Here is a 19736-nt window from a genome sequence, read left to right as displayed (position 1 = left end):
ATATATTACTGTTCATTGATATACCATGCACAGCTTGTATGAGTTGCATAATTTTATATACAAGAAAGTCTTTGATACAGACTTGTACCTGCACAAATAAACTGCCACACTCTTGTGCACAAAACAATTCTGCACAGTATCAAAGGTCTAGGTTTAGGCAATCATTACCTTATAATAATACATTTTATTACCATTGTTGAGAATAATCTTAAAAATATTTTTCAATGGATTAATTCAACTGGCACAGTGCTCGTGCTATAAACCAAGAAGTTTGAAGTTTGTGCTTGAGCACACGCATATCATACTTCTGGATGAAGAAAGACGAAAGGAAAATGCATCTTGTTCAATGACACAAAAAATATGACAAGCATCTGAAGAAAACCTTAACCATTTAGTCTAAGTATAGCTTCATATGCTTCCATTATTAATAATGTACTGTAGTATTTTTGGAAAATACATTTTTAAAATTAACCTTAAGAGGATACAATGGAATAAAATTATTACTCATTACTATCAGGCACTTTATTGGAATAAAAAATGATATATTAATATTTTTTCTTAATATTTTAAAAAACAAAAAAGTACCATTCACATCTTGGAAGGCATCTCGTAATTTCTGTTAAAATTTGTGTATTGCACATTCAAAGTGATAAAAAACAATTTGTTGTAAAATAGCATGAGTTCAGGCCAAAAAAATTGGAGTGTTGCCCAAGGATGAGATTTGGAAATCAAGGTCTGTTGACAGTTGGCAGGGGCGGATTCAGATTTTTTTTTATTTCAATACATAACACGATACGCATCAAAATTTCTTAATTTAGTGGCAATCCCCACTGGATCCGCACCTGGTTGGATTTTTCTATTTCAGAATAGGTATAAGTTTCATTAGAATAGGACATTATATTTTTTGTATCAAACACATCGAAGACTTGTTCGTAATGTAGGCAGTACACTGGGAGAATATTTTCCTAATCCTTTCCGTAAAGTGTAATGCAATAAATTTTGTATATGGACCAAGGACCATCTCATTTGAAAGACAGTGTGTTATCATAACTTGTATTTTAGCAGAAACACAAAGAGAGCAGTGATTGGAATGGAACCAGGAATCTAAGATTGACATGGTTCAGCCCACATCCACACACACACACACAAACAGCGGTTACCACCCGTTTACTGGCTGAGAAAACCTGCTTTCTAAAGTTCTAGAGTTTATTGCCAACCAAAAGGCTACAATATGTATGGTTACGGTACCAATTTTATAAATTAAAGCTTGAAGAGTGGCCTTGGCTAAAATTGAAAGCCAACACCAGATTTCTTAGATATTTTTGAGCAACACTTTTTTTTTTGCCCCAGTCATAAACCAACCTCAGTAATTGTAAAAATATTATATGTAGTCTCACATATATCAGTAACTAGTAGTATTAATACAAAATAATTACATCAGCCCATTTTCCTTGAGTAGATACTAAATTGCTACAAAATATCAAGTAACTGTAGCTTATATGGAAGTCAAGTCACAAGTTGTTTAGTACGTATACATGTAGAAATATTCAGGCATCATTAATGCATCCATACTAGAACATATGGAAGTAAAATTTAATTCTGATTATATCAGTAAATTGGCTAATACGTTTTTATTACATTATATTCCATACCTTGTTTATCAAACTTTAATTTTTAAAGATTTTCTGAGAACATAAAAATATAATTTTAATTATTTATTTAGCAAAATGGTTCTACCATACAAATCTAGGTATAGGAGAAAATAACAACATAATTTTATTGACTAGTAAACAATGAGAGTGTAAGATAAGGTATTGAGATATTGAGAGGGATATCATGAAGGTGGTGGGCATGATAAAAATAATTTATTATTTTTCAAAAACAAGGTATAAAATATTCTTGATTAAGGTATATAAAAACTATACAATCATACAATCTTGTTCATGTTTTCATATGTGTTTTTTTTTCTAGATTAAGCCTAATTTCAGCCAATTTGGCTAGCACCATGCTTCTTCAGTACACATATAAACCTAGGCGAAGTACACACGCCGTGTGACCAGACATGGACTTAACTTGCCTCATTTTATATGAAACCCCAAACCTTATTACAACACCACATGTTTTTCAAAATTAATATATCATTATAACTATCATCATCTTCCTCTGGAATTTTAATAAAGGTGTGTTTCTGCAACACATTATGAAAAAATATGATAATCTACCATACTTGCTTCCATTGCAAACTAATTTTAGTGTAAGATTAAAGTGGCCATCTTATTTTTTAAGCATTCTGGTCCGGGAAAACTGCACCCCTATTAATAAACACAGTAAATACCATTCTAGGCCTAATTGTATCAAGAGTCTCAGGAGTGTCAACGTGGGGTATCAGGCAAAGCATCTACCGGAACTATTTTCCTGGACATTTTAGGCGGAGTCTCATATTTCTCTTGGTGACAATGCATGTAAATAAAATACAATGTATCTACAATAGCATTATGTAGCATTAAGAATTTTATTAAGATGATTAAGCAACTACTCCCTCTAGTGTTCATATTAACAGCTACATCCTTGCCTAATGCATTATGGGCTGGGTACCACTAATGACCTTGAATTTCAGGAGCTGGTCACGTTGGAGATGTCAACCTTTGTAAACCTATGACGGTTTGCCGCTTGGAAAGACGTAGGCACTTGGGACATTGATTTCCTCTCTTGTAAAAACAGTCCCTGCAAACAATAATATGGTCATGTTTATAATCAAAACATTTTGTAATCATGCAATTCATATATCTAATCACCATTGCTTATCTACTTCCATTTATTAGTACAGTAATGCTAAAAAATGAAACCCTCATGTATGACCTTAATTGTTTTAAAATTCAATTTTACTGAAAGTTTTATTAGCCTAAATATCATAACTTTCATTTCATCTAATATGTGAATTACCACATACAGAATGGAATATACTATACTGTGCTCTATAAACATGTTTCGTTATTTGAAATGAATGAAGTTGTTTCCAGTCTTCAGAAAATATGTTGTATTTAATGGATTTGAACAGCTGTGGCTCCAGAAAAATTCGAAAAGGTGATTTAAACCCTGGACCATGGGATTAGAAGGCAAGCGCCTTAATAAACAATTATAATAATAAAGATAAATAACTTTTTTGTCAATACTGTATTATATAACACCTAAATATTACAAGAAAAAAAAAAGGAAGAAAAATATTATTATACTAATTAATACATTTTTGATTTGGTACCTGTGAAAGACTGCTCTACATTGCCTGCAACGTGATGCAATAATGTCAAACGGGTAGATGATCTCATCAACTCCACAGAGTTCACATATGTAACCCTTCCCTTGGCAAAGCTGAAACAAATAAAACCACCATCAGTTACTTTTAATGTTTCCATTAAAGTTAAAGCAATTCCTTGACATCGAAAGCACAAAACTCACTATTTACAGCATGAAACAATGTGATGATAAGAGTGGTCGAGTGGTAAAGAAGGGGTGCCGCTAACTACAACCTTAACATTGGCAGTGGTTCCAGATGCTCTTTACCCAGGGTTCCTAGAGAAGGTCCAGTGTACACAATTGGCTCATGTACACCTTAAAGAACCCATTGTACCTTTCAAAAGAATAGTGGTTACCCTGATGCCATGTTATATTTCAGACCTTGTCATTATAGTGCAATGTCGTGAACATGGATGTTACATATACGTCTGTCTATGGCTTCCACAATGGTCGCAGAAGCCTAATAACATTGGAATTAAGGGTTATTATTAAATTTGTTTATGAATTATTATGGATATTTCATAATATTTTATGTCAAATGTTATACCTTTAATGATCTACTATGTAAACTGAACAAACCCCAAATTCTACCCCATTTTCACAATGGAACAGTTCATGGTCTAGTGGTTTTGTCCTTGGTGGTTTTGTCCATTACCATGTCAACTCACCTGGCAATCTATCTTGATGTGAACAACATAACGACTATGAATTTTCTCAATTTGTTGTAGCAGAGAATTCTGTTCCAAATCAATCAAATCTTTTAAAGAGTACATATCAAATGACTCCACAAAATGTCTTCTCTCATTTAGCTATGGAGAAAGAAAATTTCCATGTCAGCAAAATTTTGAATTAAAGTCAGAGAAAATTATAAGTGGAAAGGATGTAGTGAAACACAATGCTTGTGGTACACCATGTAGATAGCTATGAAGAGTACTGTTGTTGGTTGAGAATGTCTCAATGTTTTAGATAGATAGATAGAAATCTTTCTTTATTCTAGATACTCAGTCAGTATTAGTACACTGTTCTTCCCTGAGGTCCAGGGTATGATCTTAAACTACTTTAAATTAAAAACAGAATTGATAAAGAAATATATAAGTTACATAAATATAAGAAGCAGAAAAAAGATTGGTAAATTAAATTAGATTTTTAAAGGATTTTAGGGAAATAGAATGAATATTACTGCGGATATCTGATGATAAATTGTTCCATAAATTAACGGATCGGTATTTAAATGTTCTTTTTCCAAAATCATTCTGCCATTTTGGTGAGATCAATGTGTTTTTTGATTTGCTTCTTGTATTTATGTTATGATATTCATCGATTAATTCGTAAAAATGTGTTAAGTATGCTGGAACAGTTCCTGATAAGCATTTAAATGTCATTGCAAGAATATTATATTCCCATTGTTTGTCCACAAGCTTCCAATTTAGTGATTCCATAAGATCATAAACAGGCGTTCTTATATCAGCGTACAAAATAATTCTGGCCAGTCTATTTAGTAATACCTGGAGTGAATTAAGATGTGCTTTGATTGAGTTACTTCAATCATCTTCAGGAAAATAATATCTGCAGAAAATTCCAAAGGGATAAAACACGTTATATCGTCATTGCGGACTTATAAAATCCGCATACGCCTTAAAACTAAAAGAAAATGCATACATTTAGAGTCCGTACTGAGCCCAAAAAATCCGCAATGAAAATATAACGTGTTATAAGTTAATTCCAAGGGAAATAACTTATATGTTTGGTTAGTGAGACTACTGATTGAGGCAGGAAAAGGAAAAATGGATCTTTTACAGGAATTAGAACTTAGATAAAAATCAGACCATTTTTACACCAACAGCAACAACTAACAGAAATGTGATATAATGTAGTAAAAAAATACTTTAATTGACAAACCTGCAAAAGCAGTTGGCCCTCCAAAGCATTCCGACAGGAAAGAAAATAGGACTTCATTATCAAAATTTCTTCCCGTAATTTCTGAAAATAATGAAACTAAATTAAACTTTTGTAGTTAAAATTTGGATGTTGAGAATGAGGTATGTGTGTGTGATTGAGGGTTAAAGATACATAATTTATAATATTCTAACAATGGTATATAAAGTGCGGGATGTGTAAATTTTCAGCTGAAATCCTGCAAGTTACCTAGCCATAGATGTTGGATTAGGTCTCTTTGGATTGCCAATTTAATAGATGGACGCGGCCTCATCCCTTAGGATTGCCAACTGAACCTAAAACCTATCCTTACCCTTAATTGACTGAGTTCCTCAACGTAGTTGAAAAGTCTGTCATTGACTGCATCTACCTTCAACACCGCCCTCTTCATCATCAGCTGTAAAAATTGTTTCGATTGACGACACACCTACAAGGATGCAAGTACAAAACAAACCATAATTTAATAAACCTAATAATAACAATAACAACAAAAATAACAGTAACTAACATAATATTAATAACAGTAATTCATTGACATTTGACACTGATAAGACCAATAACACAGACTTGGTTGTACTGTGGTGGAAGCAGAGGCTGCTGTTCCAGACAGAAAGATCTGGAAGTTTCTAACAAGTCAGGCAGCAGGTGCAGAAACACATGATGCTGTTCGGTAGAGTATGTATGAGAATGCTAAGTCTGTGGATTGACCTTTCTTGGTTCGAAGTCCCAGTTGTGCAACACTCTAGCTGGGATCACCTCCGTATCATTCCAGTGACATTCTGTGCAAAAAAACTTCCCTGAGTAATCACACTGACGAATATCAGAAGCATCCTCTGAAAAGACAAATGAATTTCTAATAAATGAATTAGAAACTCTGGCATAAGGCTGGAGGCAACAGAAAGGTGTATATTGGGCAGAGCGGCAATGGACCAGGCGGCAACATACTGGAAGCTACAGTCAGATTGTTAAAACACCTAATAGCAAAGATAGAGTGGGCTGGCTGCAAACTGGCTGGTGGCATGGAGCTGGGTGGCAAGGGTAAGGTGGCAAGCAACAGGCAGAATGTTAAAACACCTAGTAGCAATTATAGAGTGGGCTGGCTGCAAACTGGTTGGTGGCATGGACCTGTGTGGCAAAGGCAAGGTGGCAGAAGGCCAGGTGGCAAAGGAAAGGTGACAAAAGGCCAGTGACATAAGACTGAGCACCAACAGACCGGTAGTAAATATTGGATTTAAAAAGGCAATGTATTAAAAGGGTCAAACCTCTGGGTGAAGTAATACCATTTTTATGTTGTGTATTACTTGGAAACTGGGGTTTAGCCGGAAAAAAGAAATAGGCCGTCCTAAATGGAAGACGATCACGTAGCGGCAGCCGAGGTGCGAAGCCCCAAGTGGGGATGGGTGGTATTTGCTAAAGGTAGACCAGGCCCAACTAGGCTAAGCCGAGCTGAGTAGGCCAAGCCATCCAAGCCGTCATGGCAAAAGTAGCTGCCATAAATAATTGTTGGCCATCTAAAAGACGGCCAGACGGCTCACTGGCTAAGCCCTTACTTGGAAATAAAAAATAAAAAAATTCAAATAGAAAAAAGAAAGGTTAGGACGGCTCGCTGCCTAAGCCCTTGCTTGGAAATTTAAAAAAAAAAAAAATTCAAATAGAAAAAAGAAAGATTAGTAAAGAGTTAAACTTACTGAAAGAAATGGGAGTCTTGCATTCAGCACACCGATAATTTTGGGCAGACAAGCCTATTTCTGGACAGATTTCTGTTGAGTAGTTTGCACCAGATAGCTAATAAGCCAAAGTAGAGAAAAACAACAATAATGTATGTAGTCATTATAATAAAGTTAGCATTAATTCATAGAGAATTACGGATAAGCCAATGGTCAGCACAGTGGTGGCTACAAACATTTGCCGATCAGGGGTCCGAAATGTTCGAAAGGAGGTTCCAAATCTAAGGTGCCGACTAGAGCCTTGGTCATGGTCCTGGAACAAAAATACTTGGTACCTTTCACAGGGTTTTTGGCTTAGTATGGCCTGTAACTTAGAGAGTAATTTACTTATTTTCCTTTTTATTCAATTCATTTTATTTTATGTTTGTTTCCCGCCCTGGAAAGGAATACATTTTTGTGTATATTATTTTATATAGATTGAATGAAAGTGATTTGTAATAAATATTAGACCACAATATTAGGAACTGGCAATCAAAATATTGTTATTTAGGTGAGAAAATTATTATTTTTGGTCCGACATCCTCATCGTGGCGTAGGATGACGGGGGTCCAGGCCTGTCTAATGGGGGAAAATGCCCTCCCTGCCTACCCACTGGCGCCACCCACTGGATCAGTGCAGTTATGATGAACCTTGATTTGCTTTAAAACAATGTTTTATACAAATGCTGCCCTCTTCGGTTTCATTGCTGGATGAAAAAAACAAGGTGTGACCGAAAAACTCATAACCGGTACCTAGAAATCCATATGAAATAAATAATTAATGCAATATATCTTTAGAATTCACCATGAATTCAACCTCATAATGAAGTCGATAGCAAATTGATTATAATATGTGGAAAATGCAATAAATATGATTGGCTTTGGCCTGTAGTTCATCATCAATAGAGTTGTGGTGAATTTTATTAATTTATTGAAATGCTTCATTTTTTTGCAATGATTTTTTGCAATAGAAATGAATAAAAAAAAAAAGGAAATATACAAATAACAATTAATGATGATGATAATAACAATATTTATTTGGCAAATATACAGACATAGGAATGGGAATGGGTGTAAGCCTGAACAAAAGCAGGTCTTGTCCCTCACAATAAATAATATAAACAATAAATTAAAAAAATTAATATATTTGAAATTTTAAGTAGAATTATTGGAGTGAATGTCAATCAAAAGTTGTTGAGAAGCACAGTATAAATTTATTAATTAAATATACAAAAGAAACTAATGAAAAAAGAAGACACAAAATAGCATATGAGTTATAAAGCAGCAATCCCTAATATAAAAAAATCCAAAAGGAAAGAGAGCGGAAAGCCAACAATGACATGGAAGATGCATCTGGAAAAAAAAGCAACTAAAGAAGACTCATTCATAGTTTCTTTGTCACGGATACAAATGGGTTTTGATTATTAATGAATATTGAATACTGCAGACTGGACAATCAAGATAACAAAGAAGACACAGCTTGTTGTATTTGTAATTACTGGCACTAATTGGCTTACAGATCTAGTAATTATACTAATTAAGTCAAATATTATGCAATCAATCTACATAGTTAATTGTATCTTGCAATTGTCAATTACAGTCTATCATGTTAGACTTCATGTCACACTAAATCAAATCAAAAAGTTCAATGATCAGTGACAGATCAAAGGAGTGGAGGAAGGAACATTAGACTGTCATTCCCCACATCCACAACACCATTAGAAATAAAAAATAATATACAATGCCCCCTCCAATTTGAGACCACTCTAATTCCAAGATCCCTCTAATTTGAGACCACTTCTCCAAAGACACAAATAACAATCTTCTACCCTTTAACACAAAGCTAGCCCTCTAATTGGAGACCAACCAGAGACCACCCCAAATTTTCAGGTCCCAAGGGCAGTCTCGAAATGGAGTGCGAACTGTACTAAATTATATTTACAATAGTTCAAAATATTTTCAATATGTAGTGCATCATATAGTGTATTAGCCACACCTGCAAAACATATTATTAAGTAGTATCATTGAGTTTATTTTATGTAGCATGATATAAAATACTGTGTATATATACAAGTATCTGATATTCAATGGCCACATATTCAGACATTATACAGAGAACACATAAGTTAAGCGACAGTACTACTACTGATTATAATAATCAATACAGTACACATAATTTATCAAGAAGGCAGTGAATTAGAAGAATTATAGATTACTACTGCAATGAAAATATTAATATTGGCAGATTAGAACAATTCTTACCAGATGCAACAAGAATAAATATACTGGAATGATAGAGTTATGTGCCTCGGTGGTGATAGAGGAACTAGTTAAAATTGCTTATAAATGCATGGATAATTATGGAACCGGTGCCAATCCCCAATAATAATGCATGGATGTTAATGAAAACCGATGCCAATATCTTACCTTTCTGCTGACGCACTCGCGCTTGATTAGGTTCAAGCATTTACTATGGCAGTTCAAGCCACAATCTGAGAATAAAAATGCAAATTTAATCAAGAGATTGTATATTAAACCTACTTGTAAAGTCAGGCTCTGGTGAAAAAAAAAAGGGTTTGATAGGTTGTTGAATTGATTTTTCTAAGACAGAATAACTGTGGAACGGTGAACGAGATACCCCAGTTTTTAAATATTCAAAAATCTGTATCTCATTCACCATTGCCCAATTTTTCATCAAACAACTCTTTTTCTGTCTTAGAAAAATCAGTTCTACAACATTATCCCAAATTATTTCCCCTCCGGAGTCTGACTTTAAAGGATGCAATGTGGCATTATGGACCAAGGCGAGACATATTTTATATCTTGTTTAGTCAACCCGCTGCCCGCCATTAATGAATATATCTAATAAAATATACAATTTTATTTTTGGCCAATTAGCACATCTACCACCACAAAATAAATAGAAATTTAAGAATAAAAAATTAAAGATCTTCTTTTTTCTTATTACGCCCGTCACTGCCTTGAAATCTCTAAATTTAAGATATGTATTATTTACTTCCTGAACTAATTATATATTTAACTTAAAGCATTTAATCATCCCATTACTACACTGTTACATTCACGAAAAAAAAAATTCATTTTCATTTTCTCCTTCATTAGGATGTTGTTTTGGCAAAAACAATTTTGTAACTACGAAAACCAATTCGCAAAACAAGGAATAAAAGAAGTCTTGCATAGGAACGTGGGATAGGGCCTCATATCCTATCCCTACACCATTTAACCTAGGATGAAACCCTTGAAAAACACATAAAATTTGCATGGGTGATGTATATAATCAACATACTGTAGTGAAAGTAATTTCCCATTGAAACTGATAATTAATGAGGGTGATTCATCAATGTAACTGATTATGTGATAGCCTCTTGCTCTCTAACAAAGACTCTCTGAGGCTCAGGGGAGTATTAAATATTTAGTTGTGAAAAACACTCCCCAAATTTCTTTTGCCAGAACTTTAATCCAGGATCATAGATTGGAAAGAAAATATACATCAGCTTTAATCCAAATATTACAAAAAATACTGAAAAGGGCAAATAATTAGCAAACAACATTTTCTTGCTTTGATAAAATCTGCCACCATCCAATAAACAAGAATTAAAGTTCAAAAATTGTATTTAATTTTTTGGTCCGTTAGTGCATCTGCCACTCCGACTATCAAATTTTCAGATATTAGGAAATATCTTTCTTATATCATTTTGCTAAATCAGAAAACAATTTTTCCTGTATAAATATTGGTTGTATGATTTTTATCATGGCAGACACTATTCACTATGTGTTCTCATTGATTAATTTTCAATAAAAAAAATCTTGAAATCTAAAACTCTGACATAGTATTCCTAATTTTTTTTTACTGTTAGGGGAGACTTTTTTTTACGCTTAGCGAACCAACCGCCCGCCAATAATGATGATTTTGGATAAAAATAAAATTTTATTTTTGGAAAAATAGCGCGCATGCTGCCATGAAAAATTAGAAATTTCAGAAAAAAAATATATGTTTTTCTTTATTTTTATTACGTCTGTCGCTGCATTGGAATCTCCAAAAATAAGATATGTATATTTCTTCCTAAGTATATAAATTTAAAGCATAAGCATCTGATTACTACACTGTTTTACATTAACCAATAAAATTATATTTTTATTTTTTCCTCCGTCTGAATGTTTTTGGCAAAGAGAAACTATGAATAAAAAATTATATTTATATTTTTTTCTGCCCTCCTCTGACAATCTAAAAAAAAAATAAGTCCGCAAAACAAGGTATACAAATAGTCTTACTCTGTTGACAGATGAGTAAGAAAACTTGTACAAAACCACAATAATTACTATTCAATAAAGTGTATTATATTTAAATATACTGTATTTGACATGGTCTGTTAAATGCAGACTACTAAAGAAAGATGTTTCTTAAAAACCTTCATGGTAATCCATGGTTATCCCTCAGTATTATGGGTTCGATAGCCTAATAATCCCACTCAATTTAATTCACACAGGTAGCGTAAATAAATGAGGCCGAAGGTTGCTAACTGCTCAATATGTCAAGGTCCCTATATTTTTTAAAATCCATGATTCATATCAGAACTGAGTTTATAAAAGAAAGAATTTATAGTGACTAAGACAATAAGAGGTCACAGTTCAATGCACATTAACAGGTTGGTGCCAGTTTCATCCTCATTATTTGGGTCATCGAATAGACGTGGGCTTCACATCGGGAGATAGTATATTTCGGTGAACTGAATTTTAATTCTACACTGCAATATTCGACTAGAAATTAAATACCGGCAGTGTATTCATGAAGAAGAGCTCAATCGATCGATCAATCCCAGGGACATTTTTATTAGCTTTCTGTCAGCATTGGCAATGGGGTTTGGATTTTGTGCATAAATAATGAACAAGAGGCCTTGTCGGAAAGGAAATTTAATTTGCTTGTTTTCAAAAAAATTAACAATGTTTTGAGATGAAATTAAGTAGAAAAGTACTATTCATAACAAATTAATACCTATTATATACACCTTTTTTGTCTAAACAGTTAGCTTTAATCACAATTATATTGGTTTTACACGAATGACTGCTTACATTTTCTATATTTCAAGTGGAATAAATTGTGGAAAATGTGGAGGGAATACAGCCAAAAAATTATATTATGAAGTAAGATGTGTACTATTACTTCATTAAACATTATTTTGCTTTAAAAATTAGAAACACTAACACAAAGAAATAAGGAGCAGGCTATTGGTTAAAGGTCTTATAAGAAGGAATGCAATTAGTTTTCATATATTTTGTGGTTTGAGACCTAGTAGAATTTGAGTATTTTTCATAACAATTAAAGGCAATTTCTTGTTTAAGAACAATGGCTCTATTGCTATAATTGCTTAAGAAAGGTCACTTCTCAGCAAGGAGGCCCAACAAACTGCTTAGATAATTTGACTAGAAAACTGTATATATACTTTATATATACATGTAAATAACAACAGAGAAATTGATAAAATCAGATTACATTGGTGATGTATATGTATGTACATACATACATATTCTTTATTCAACTTTATTTATAGAGAGTAACCCTTCCAACTATACAATACTATCAACATACCTGTTGCTACTTGGGTGCAGATTCAACACTAGTTACTAAGTGCAAGCTCAGTAGTCTAGTGATTATGGCCCCAGTCTAGTTATCTGGAGGTTGTGGTTCGATTCCCACCCGAATCAATTGCAAATTTTTTTGGAAGTATTTAGAAACGTAATAATAACAATAATAATTCCATACTTCTATTAGCGCATTCCGTAAAAAACCTCAATGCACTTTACAAAAAGAAAACAAGCAGTAAATAAATTTTGAATTAAACTACAGTACTTAAACTAAAACAGTTCCGAAAAAGAATTTGCATTATCGGTACAAGTATCCAGAACAGGGCTCCACCCACCGATGGCGAATACACATCAGGTAGGGCAAACATCACTCCTATGACATTTTCCTAATGCAAACTCACATCAAAACTAACAATATATCTACATATTATATATCTATATAAAAAAAAACATTCACAGATGAAAATCTAGAGTGACCTAAGCCTATATAGCTCATATTTCTATATCACTCAATACATGGGAGAATGAAATTACAAAAGGAACGAGTTATAAGTTAAATGTTTATCATTTCCAAAAAATATTTTTGTATTTACATTAAGCATTCAAGCTAATCACCGATGATACTTAATAGATAAGATTCAAGAGTTCTAACAAAAGCTTCCTTTTTAAGTCCCAACATATCTGATGTTTATCACTTAAAGTACCGCATTAGACCATGCACTTTACACACCCTCATTACTTGATTTCATCTTCCCTACAGCTTTCCTAGTAGACCCCTATTTTATTATGCATTTCTTAGCTGATCCCTGAAAGGCTACAGGCACAAGATTGCCGATTGGTTGAAAAAGAGTGTTGTAGTGTATGTGGTTGTCAAGGTGTAGATACACCTTAGAAAAGTAGTTCTGTGCTCATACGATATCATCTCCTATGGGAATAGGTTAACGAATGGAGAATTATACTGAAGTCGGTTTAAATTTATAAACTACATAATAGATATTGCTTTTGATGACCATCTGAGGAGATAAAAAAAAAATCCCACAGGCCTACTAAAGCCATAATCTGTAAAAGAAGTCCCCCAAAATCCTAGTAAAGTAGCTGATAAATTGTCGTACTGTAGTCTGTCTACAACATCATGACTCCACAAACGCAAGATGAGCTAAACTAATTAGTCAATGCATTTAGATAGGATATAGATTATAAATTGGAAGTCAGAAAAAAAATACCAATTTGCGAATTTATGTGTATTAAAAGCAATGAGATAAAATGGCAGATGTACATATGGAAAACCTATTTAAAAATTAAATTTTGATTAGCCATATCATATAGAAGTAGCTGTTGCCAACCAAATTGTTTTAAACAATGAAGGAAAAATACAACTAATGGACCATTTCTATATCCTTTGCATAGTTTTAAGTTAGCTGGTACTAAATTTAAGGACATTTTGTAATGTGTGTATGATGAACTATTAATATTTAATAAACCTTCAGGAGTACCAGTCAAACTTAACAAGAGACAATCAACACCGCAACTGACCAATAAGAACACAGAGACAGTAATACGTCCTTGTTCCACAAACACACTCTTTTGTTTATGTTGACACTGTTGTTTGGTGGGATCTTAGCAACAACATACAAGACGACTTAACAAAATGGTTTGTTCCTTTGTCACAATTACCAAATGTATGTATAGTTGCTTATAGACGAATCCAAGAGAAATTTTTTGAATGTTGCCCTCTTTTGTCGACGCCATTACTGAGGTGGCATTTCCAAAGTTGGAAAAGATGTTTAAATACACAAAATATAATTAACTTTGATAAATTTTTAGTTTGAAGACTGACAGCATTATTTAGCTGCAAAATAAAAAGCCGGATTTCTCAATGGTACTGTGTTTATAACCACACTGCACTAAAAAATTTGAGGAGTAGGCCTAGGTGTAGGGTCGACGCCCGGACTCCCCAGTAATGGTATTGACAACAAAGGATGCCGTTCTTTTTGGATTTGTCTATACATAAGACTTTGATATAATTATCATCTATATATTGACAATCCTTGTCTCATATACCTTCAAATAAGAATAATCAGAATTTCTGAAAAAGTTATAAGCACATTATAGTCATTGGCCTCAAATGTATATCAACAGCTAATGAAAAATGCGTGCAACGGCGACGCGACGAAGAACGTACGCGAAGACACGGACCCAACGGATCATCTTTTTAATGAGGATCCGTTCAGATTGCCACTGACAATCAGCAGACGGCGTTGCGTCCTCTGTCGCTCACTGGATGCAAATGTGGGTTCATCGTGCTACGGTCGTACGTTGTACAATGCAGTGAGTGCCCGGCTTAACACAAAGCTGACCCTCCAACTAGAGACCGAATGCCGAGACAACCCCACATTTTTAGGCCCCAAAAAAAACCAAAAAAAAACCGCCATTACAGGCTGCTGAAGAATTAAGTTGTATCAATTTTGGAAATCTAGATGGAAGTTTGACACCTTACTTTAACATTAATTTGTCAAATCTTACTGAACAATCTACACTCCTAACCAAAATGCTATAAGTTGGAATAGAGAGCCATTACACATTCAATTCAATATACTCCAACATCTATTTAACATAAATACTTCTGGAGGCATCCACAGAGGCAGCAAAACTGCATCAGAAATAAATGAAAGAGTGAGTCACAACATATCCAAGTTAAAGACATGCTTTCAGCACATCAATTATATGTACTGTATTAATACAGGGTACAGTACTTATAAAAACTGATAATTTCAATGCATTTCAATGGATTTGTGGTTAAAAATAATATAATAAATAAAATAAAAATTGAAGTTTGAAATTTATATCAACATCTTCATTATTTTTTTATGTTCTCTTTTTGAAATACTTATGTATTATGTACTAATTATTGAATTTTACTGATCCTTGATTGAAGACTTATGAATACACATAGAGGGTATGGGGTGTGCAGGGACTGGGCACAGGACTAAGTTTTGAACTTGAGCAGTAAATGCACCCTTGATATGAATAAGCCAACTCCTTAATATTATTTCTGTGTAAATTTGATTGGATTTCAAGTAATATCTTTAATCATCATCATTAATATTAATAATTGTCAATTTCCTTATAGCAAGAAAAATTACTAATAATTATTATTGCTCATTGATTACTATGATTATTTAAATTACAAACAAAATTCAAAAAGTGATGAGTCAGCAGTTGACTTGAGAAAATGTATTCTAATTTTAATAGATGTGACTACATGATACTTGTCTTTATAATATTCTTCGTCTTTCCAAAAAAATATAGGAAATAATGGCTATACAAAATGCTTGGCAGAAGTAGTATATTGATGTAAATGTTAATGAAGAAAAAATAGGGCAAACATTGTTAAATTCTCCAATGCTTTAGTAGTAGAACCAAATGAACATTTATCAAAACCGTACTACATATTACTGCTAATAAATGACATGTATAAATCTTAGCTTACGGAGCGCGTGCTCTGTTAAACTAATGACAAGGATCAACTCTTAAATATGTCACCAACGGCATGCTGACAGTTTAGCTGTATTTGTTAATTCCAAAATAAAATAATGACAAGATTTTTCACTTACATTTCTAAAATCTATTTTTAGGAATGAAGTCATTGCTTAGTAACAAAAATATATATTTTTTGAAATGATGTCATTGCTTAGTAACAACACCACACAAATATTGATTAAATCACAAATTCTCTATTCAAACAATTTATCTTGTAATATTATCTGTCTCTATTGTATGAAATGACAATCGCTATGTGTACTTTACAACAAACAAATTCCTGTATGATATAGATTTTGTTTGCCATATGATATCTTACCCTCAGATCATATACACAACCAGGACACAAGACAACAAGATCTTTAAATGTGTCCTCTAATTATATAATAATGTTCACTGATTCAAGGGTGGATTGTTGTACTGTACTTGTATTTATTTAAGTTTTTATTCATAAGTTACAAATGTAGTCTGCTGTTTTCCTAGGAATGCTAAATTTTTATGGGAAAATGGGTAGGCCTCATTGCTATTTGTGGTGCTAGCATTTGCCTGACTGGGAAGCATCAGTATGGTGCAGGAGCGAAGCCTGGCAGTGATTCAGGTGTGGGGAGAGAGGGTAAGGGGGAAGTGCCTAAGATGCATGGCACCTTCACAACTGTAAATATAAATCCCTAGCCTTTCTTAGCCTCTTGAGCCATTAAGAAGACAAGTCCAAATCCCTAGGCAGTGGTAAATGTGGCCTTTAAAATTGTATATCTGCTTGACAGGAATTGATCTTTAGCCTCACAGCGACTGCCTAATTACACTGCATTATCCATGCTGCTATGCATGCGTTGGTGTATATAATTAACCAATATTATTAATGAGCTGCTATTAAAAATTCTACGTAACTGACAATGTAGAATTTACACTAAATGACTTTCACACTTCTATATGCAAAGATTGATCTCATACAGCAGTCTAATAATATGAACAGAAGAATGATTAAAACTATTGTAAAGAGAATATGTACACCTGCTGCATACGCGATAAGGTGTGGCAAACTAACAGAGAAAAAAGATACTCAGTAACAGCAGCTAACAAGTGGCTGTCAGGCTTAAATTTCTCATTGAAAAAGAATTCAAAAATAGTTTCCTTCCAATTGTATGAGCTATGTAGATTACTCATTTGAATTTTATGATACATTAGTAAATTTTCCTTGTTTTACATATAATTTTCCCATACACACCTTGATTTCGGTATATCTCCTTATGCCTCACTGCATTCATTTTGTGTCTCAATTTGTAAATGAGATTCTTCACGGAATATTATAACATATGCACATGATAATGAGGCAGACTAAAATTGATTTTCCCAATTAGCATTTCAAATAAATATTATTATGAATACTAGAATATTGTTAATAATTATAATTACTATCATAAACATCTTTTATCAGAAGAGACCAGACTATTATATTTGATTAACTTTATTAATCATAATAATAATTTGATGACTTACAAATTCATGCTCATACAGTTGAAACCTTTATGTAGATGACAAAGAAAAGAACTAAGAAACTAAACACTAACAGTGGTGGCTCTAGGATATATTTTCTGGGGGGGGGGGACTAAGTTGTCTGACAGGGGGACTTGAGCTTGTATGCTCAAACTGGAGGAAGGGGTTGAGAGGAGGTTCCCCCTCCCAAATGAGATTTTTTTAAAGAATATCAACCTCTGGATGGCCGAAAATGGCACTCTCAGACTGTGACTAAGCATTGCTGGTCATTGATTCCGAGGAGCTAATCCACCCTCCGGTCAGTCTATTTTTCTTGTTGCTGGATGATCATTCATTCTCCCATCCAGTAGCCATTAAGTGCTTTCAATGGGCTTGCCGGTTAGTCGCTAGCATTTCGACCGGATGCATTTTAACGTCATTATAGTTAATAGGCAATAGCTAAAATTAAGAAATTCTGAATTCTGATTGGATGTTTTTTATCCTCACCAAATCCATACATAGAATAAGAATAGCCACTGCATATTTATCAAACTATGGAGCATGCATAACTAATATTACAGATATAATCATATAAAAATATCTTGTGAAATATTGAAAGCTATCAAAAATTTACTTAAAATGATCAAATTAGTTCCCAAAAAATTCAGTTTTCATTAATTTAAAACAAGATACTGTATATGCAAATTAATTTCTTATCTAAAATATGGAAATTACATTGCTCACTTGCTCGGCCATTTTAAGGGTTGCTGCAAAGAATTAATTAATATTATTTATGTCTAATTTATGGGAAATTATTTTATCATTTTAATTTTCAATAAAAAGGATAGTTGAAATTGTTTAGTTAAGCATTATCAAGAGGTAGTATTGATCAATATAATATTTAATATAATTGTTATTAAATACCATTCCATCATTCAACTTCAGGCCCTACAACTGTGATTATTATGATTAAGGCAAGATTAATAAAAGAAAAGGCAGATGGCAACAAAGGATGTCCCTAAGGCTGCAGAGAGGTTAAAGTTCACAAACAGGAAGCAAAGGTTAATATCAGGATGCACCTCAACCGTCCCACAATACCACTACCTGAATTCATCTTTCCTACGCAATTCTATGATCATTAATATTGCGCTGAGTATTCATTTTCTTTCAGAAAATGTGGCATTGATATGTAATAGAGGAAGTGATGGCAGGTGTCTCTGTAGCTAATGGCTCCTTTGTTAAATATAATGCAAAGCAGTAGATAACACGACATGGTAATTAAACATCAAAATAACTTATAAGATAATTATGATAAATAAAAGTTATAGTCACATTAGTTTGCTATAGACCAATATAAGAAATGACAAATCTCAGCACTTCATTAAAGACTAACTATAACCATAGAGATATTATAGTGTTTACTTTAATACCTCGATGCTATAGCATTAACTAGCTCAAGCTTTAATCCACACAGTGGACTTTATCAAGGGACTGTATCATGATTATGATGATGATTATAATGATAATGAGGATGATGGTTGATGATGATGGTATTGGTGGTGATGATGATGACCATGATGATAATTATAATGATGATGATAACATTAAACCCCAGTAATGAATTATTTATTTAATTATTTATGTATTTGAACCATGAAGGACAACCATCAAACAAAATGCTGATTATTTTGACCCCCTCAAATTGATAATAATGGTGATAATAATAATTACTATGAAAATGATTATAAAAATAAAGATAAAACAGTTATTGATGCTGTTATAAAGCTCTCCAATTTGAAACACATAGAAACCCCACCCCACAATTGGAAGGGATTCTATCAGCATCAACAAGACTGTACAGTCATCCACATTATAAATGTTTTCTCTAATCTACTGAGAAATGCCGGTTGTCAGGTCAGCTGATTACAGCTTAAAAATAAAATCTACAGCAGGCTGCCTTAATTGAGCATAGTGATCAGCGACAGACAGCGATGACACTGCTAATGAAGAAACCGATGACTAATGCCAACTAATGCAGCCTAACATTTCTAATACATTTGTTGCACTAGCATTATCAAACCTGCTGTCCTACATTTTGGACATGAAATAATAAAGAAAAATTTCTAAAAAAAGAGAGATACAGTTGGAATAAAATAATTAGATAATGGTTTGAAGTTCATATAAATAC

At 33.2% G+C, this 19736-nt stretch overlaps 1 protein-coding gene across 2 annotated transcripts in view; it reads right to left on the bottom strand.

Annotated features, from left to right (window-relative positions):
- Positions 1 to 465: 465 nt before the first annotated feature.
- The window catches only part of LOC117123056 (differentially expressed in FDCP 8 homolog B-like), a 35979-nt gene continuing 16708 nt past the window's right edge, over positions 466 to 19736 (bottom strand). For both annotated transcript variants that reach the window (XM_033268875.1, XM_033268876.1), the window contains exons 6-13: positions 9362 to 9426; positions 6918 to 7014; positions 5938 to 6062; positions 5543 to 5656; positions 5194 to 5274; positions 3963 to 4103; positions 3260 to 3369; positions 466 to 2724 (exon numbers count right to left, since the gene is read on the bottom strand). In XM_033268875.1, the coding sequence (XP_033124766.1) occupies positions 2625 to 2724; positions 3260 to 3369; positions 3963 to 4103; positions 5194 to 5274; positions 5543 to 5656; positions 5938 to 6062; positions 6918 to 7014; positions 9362 to 9426 (833 nt within the window). In that variant the 3' untranslated portion in view covers positions 466 to 2624. The remainder of the gene's footprint in view (positions 2725 to 3259; positions 3370 to 3962; positions 4104 to 5193; positions 5275 to 5542; positions 5657 to 5937; positions 6063 to 6917; positions 7015 to 9361; positions 9427 to 19736) is intronic.

Source organism: Anneissia japonica, unplaced genomic scaffold, assembly GCF_011630105.1.
Source record: "Anneissia japonica isolate Jap-2015-1 unplaced genomic scaffold, ASM1163010v1 scaffold2999_len715162_cov194, whole genome shotgun sequence".
NCBI classification, from domain to species: domain Eukaryota; kingdom Metazoa; phylum Echinodermata; class Crinoidea; order Comatulida; family Comatulidae; genus Anneissia; species Anneissia japonica.
Note: the sequence above shows the minus strand (reverse complement) of the source record. Positions and strands in the feature narration are given on the sequence as shown.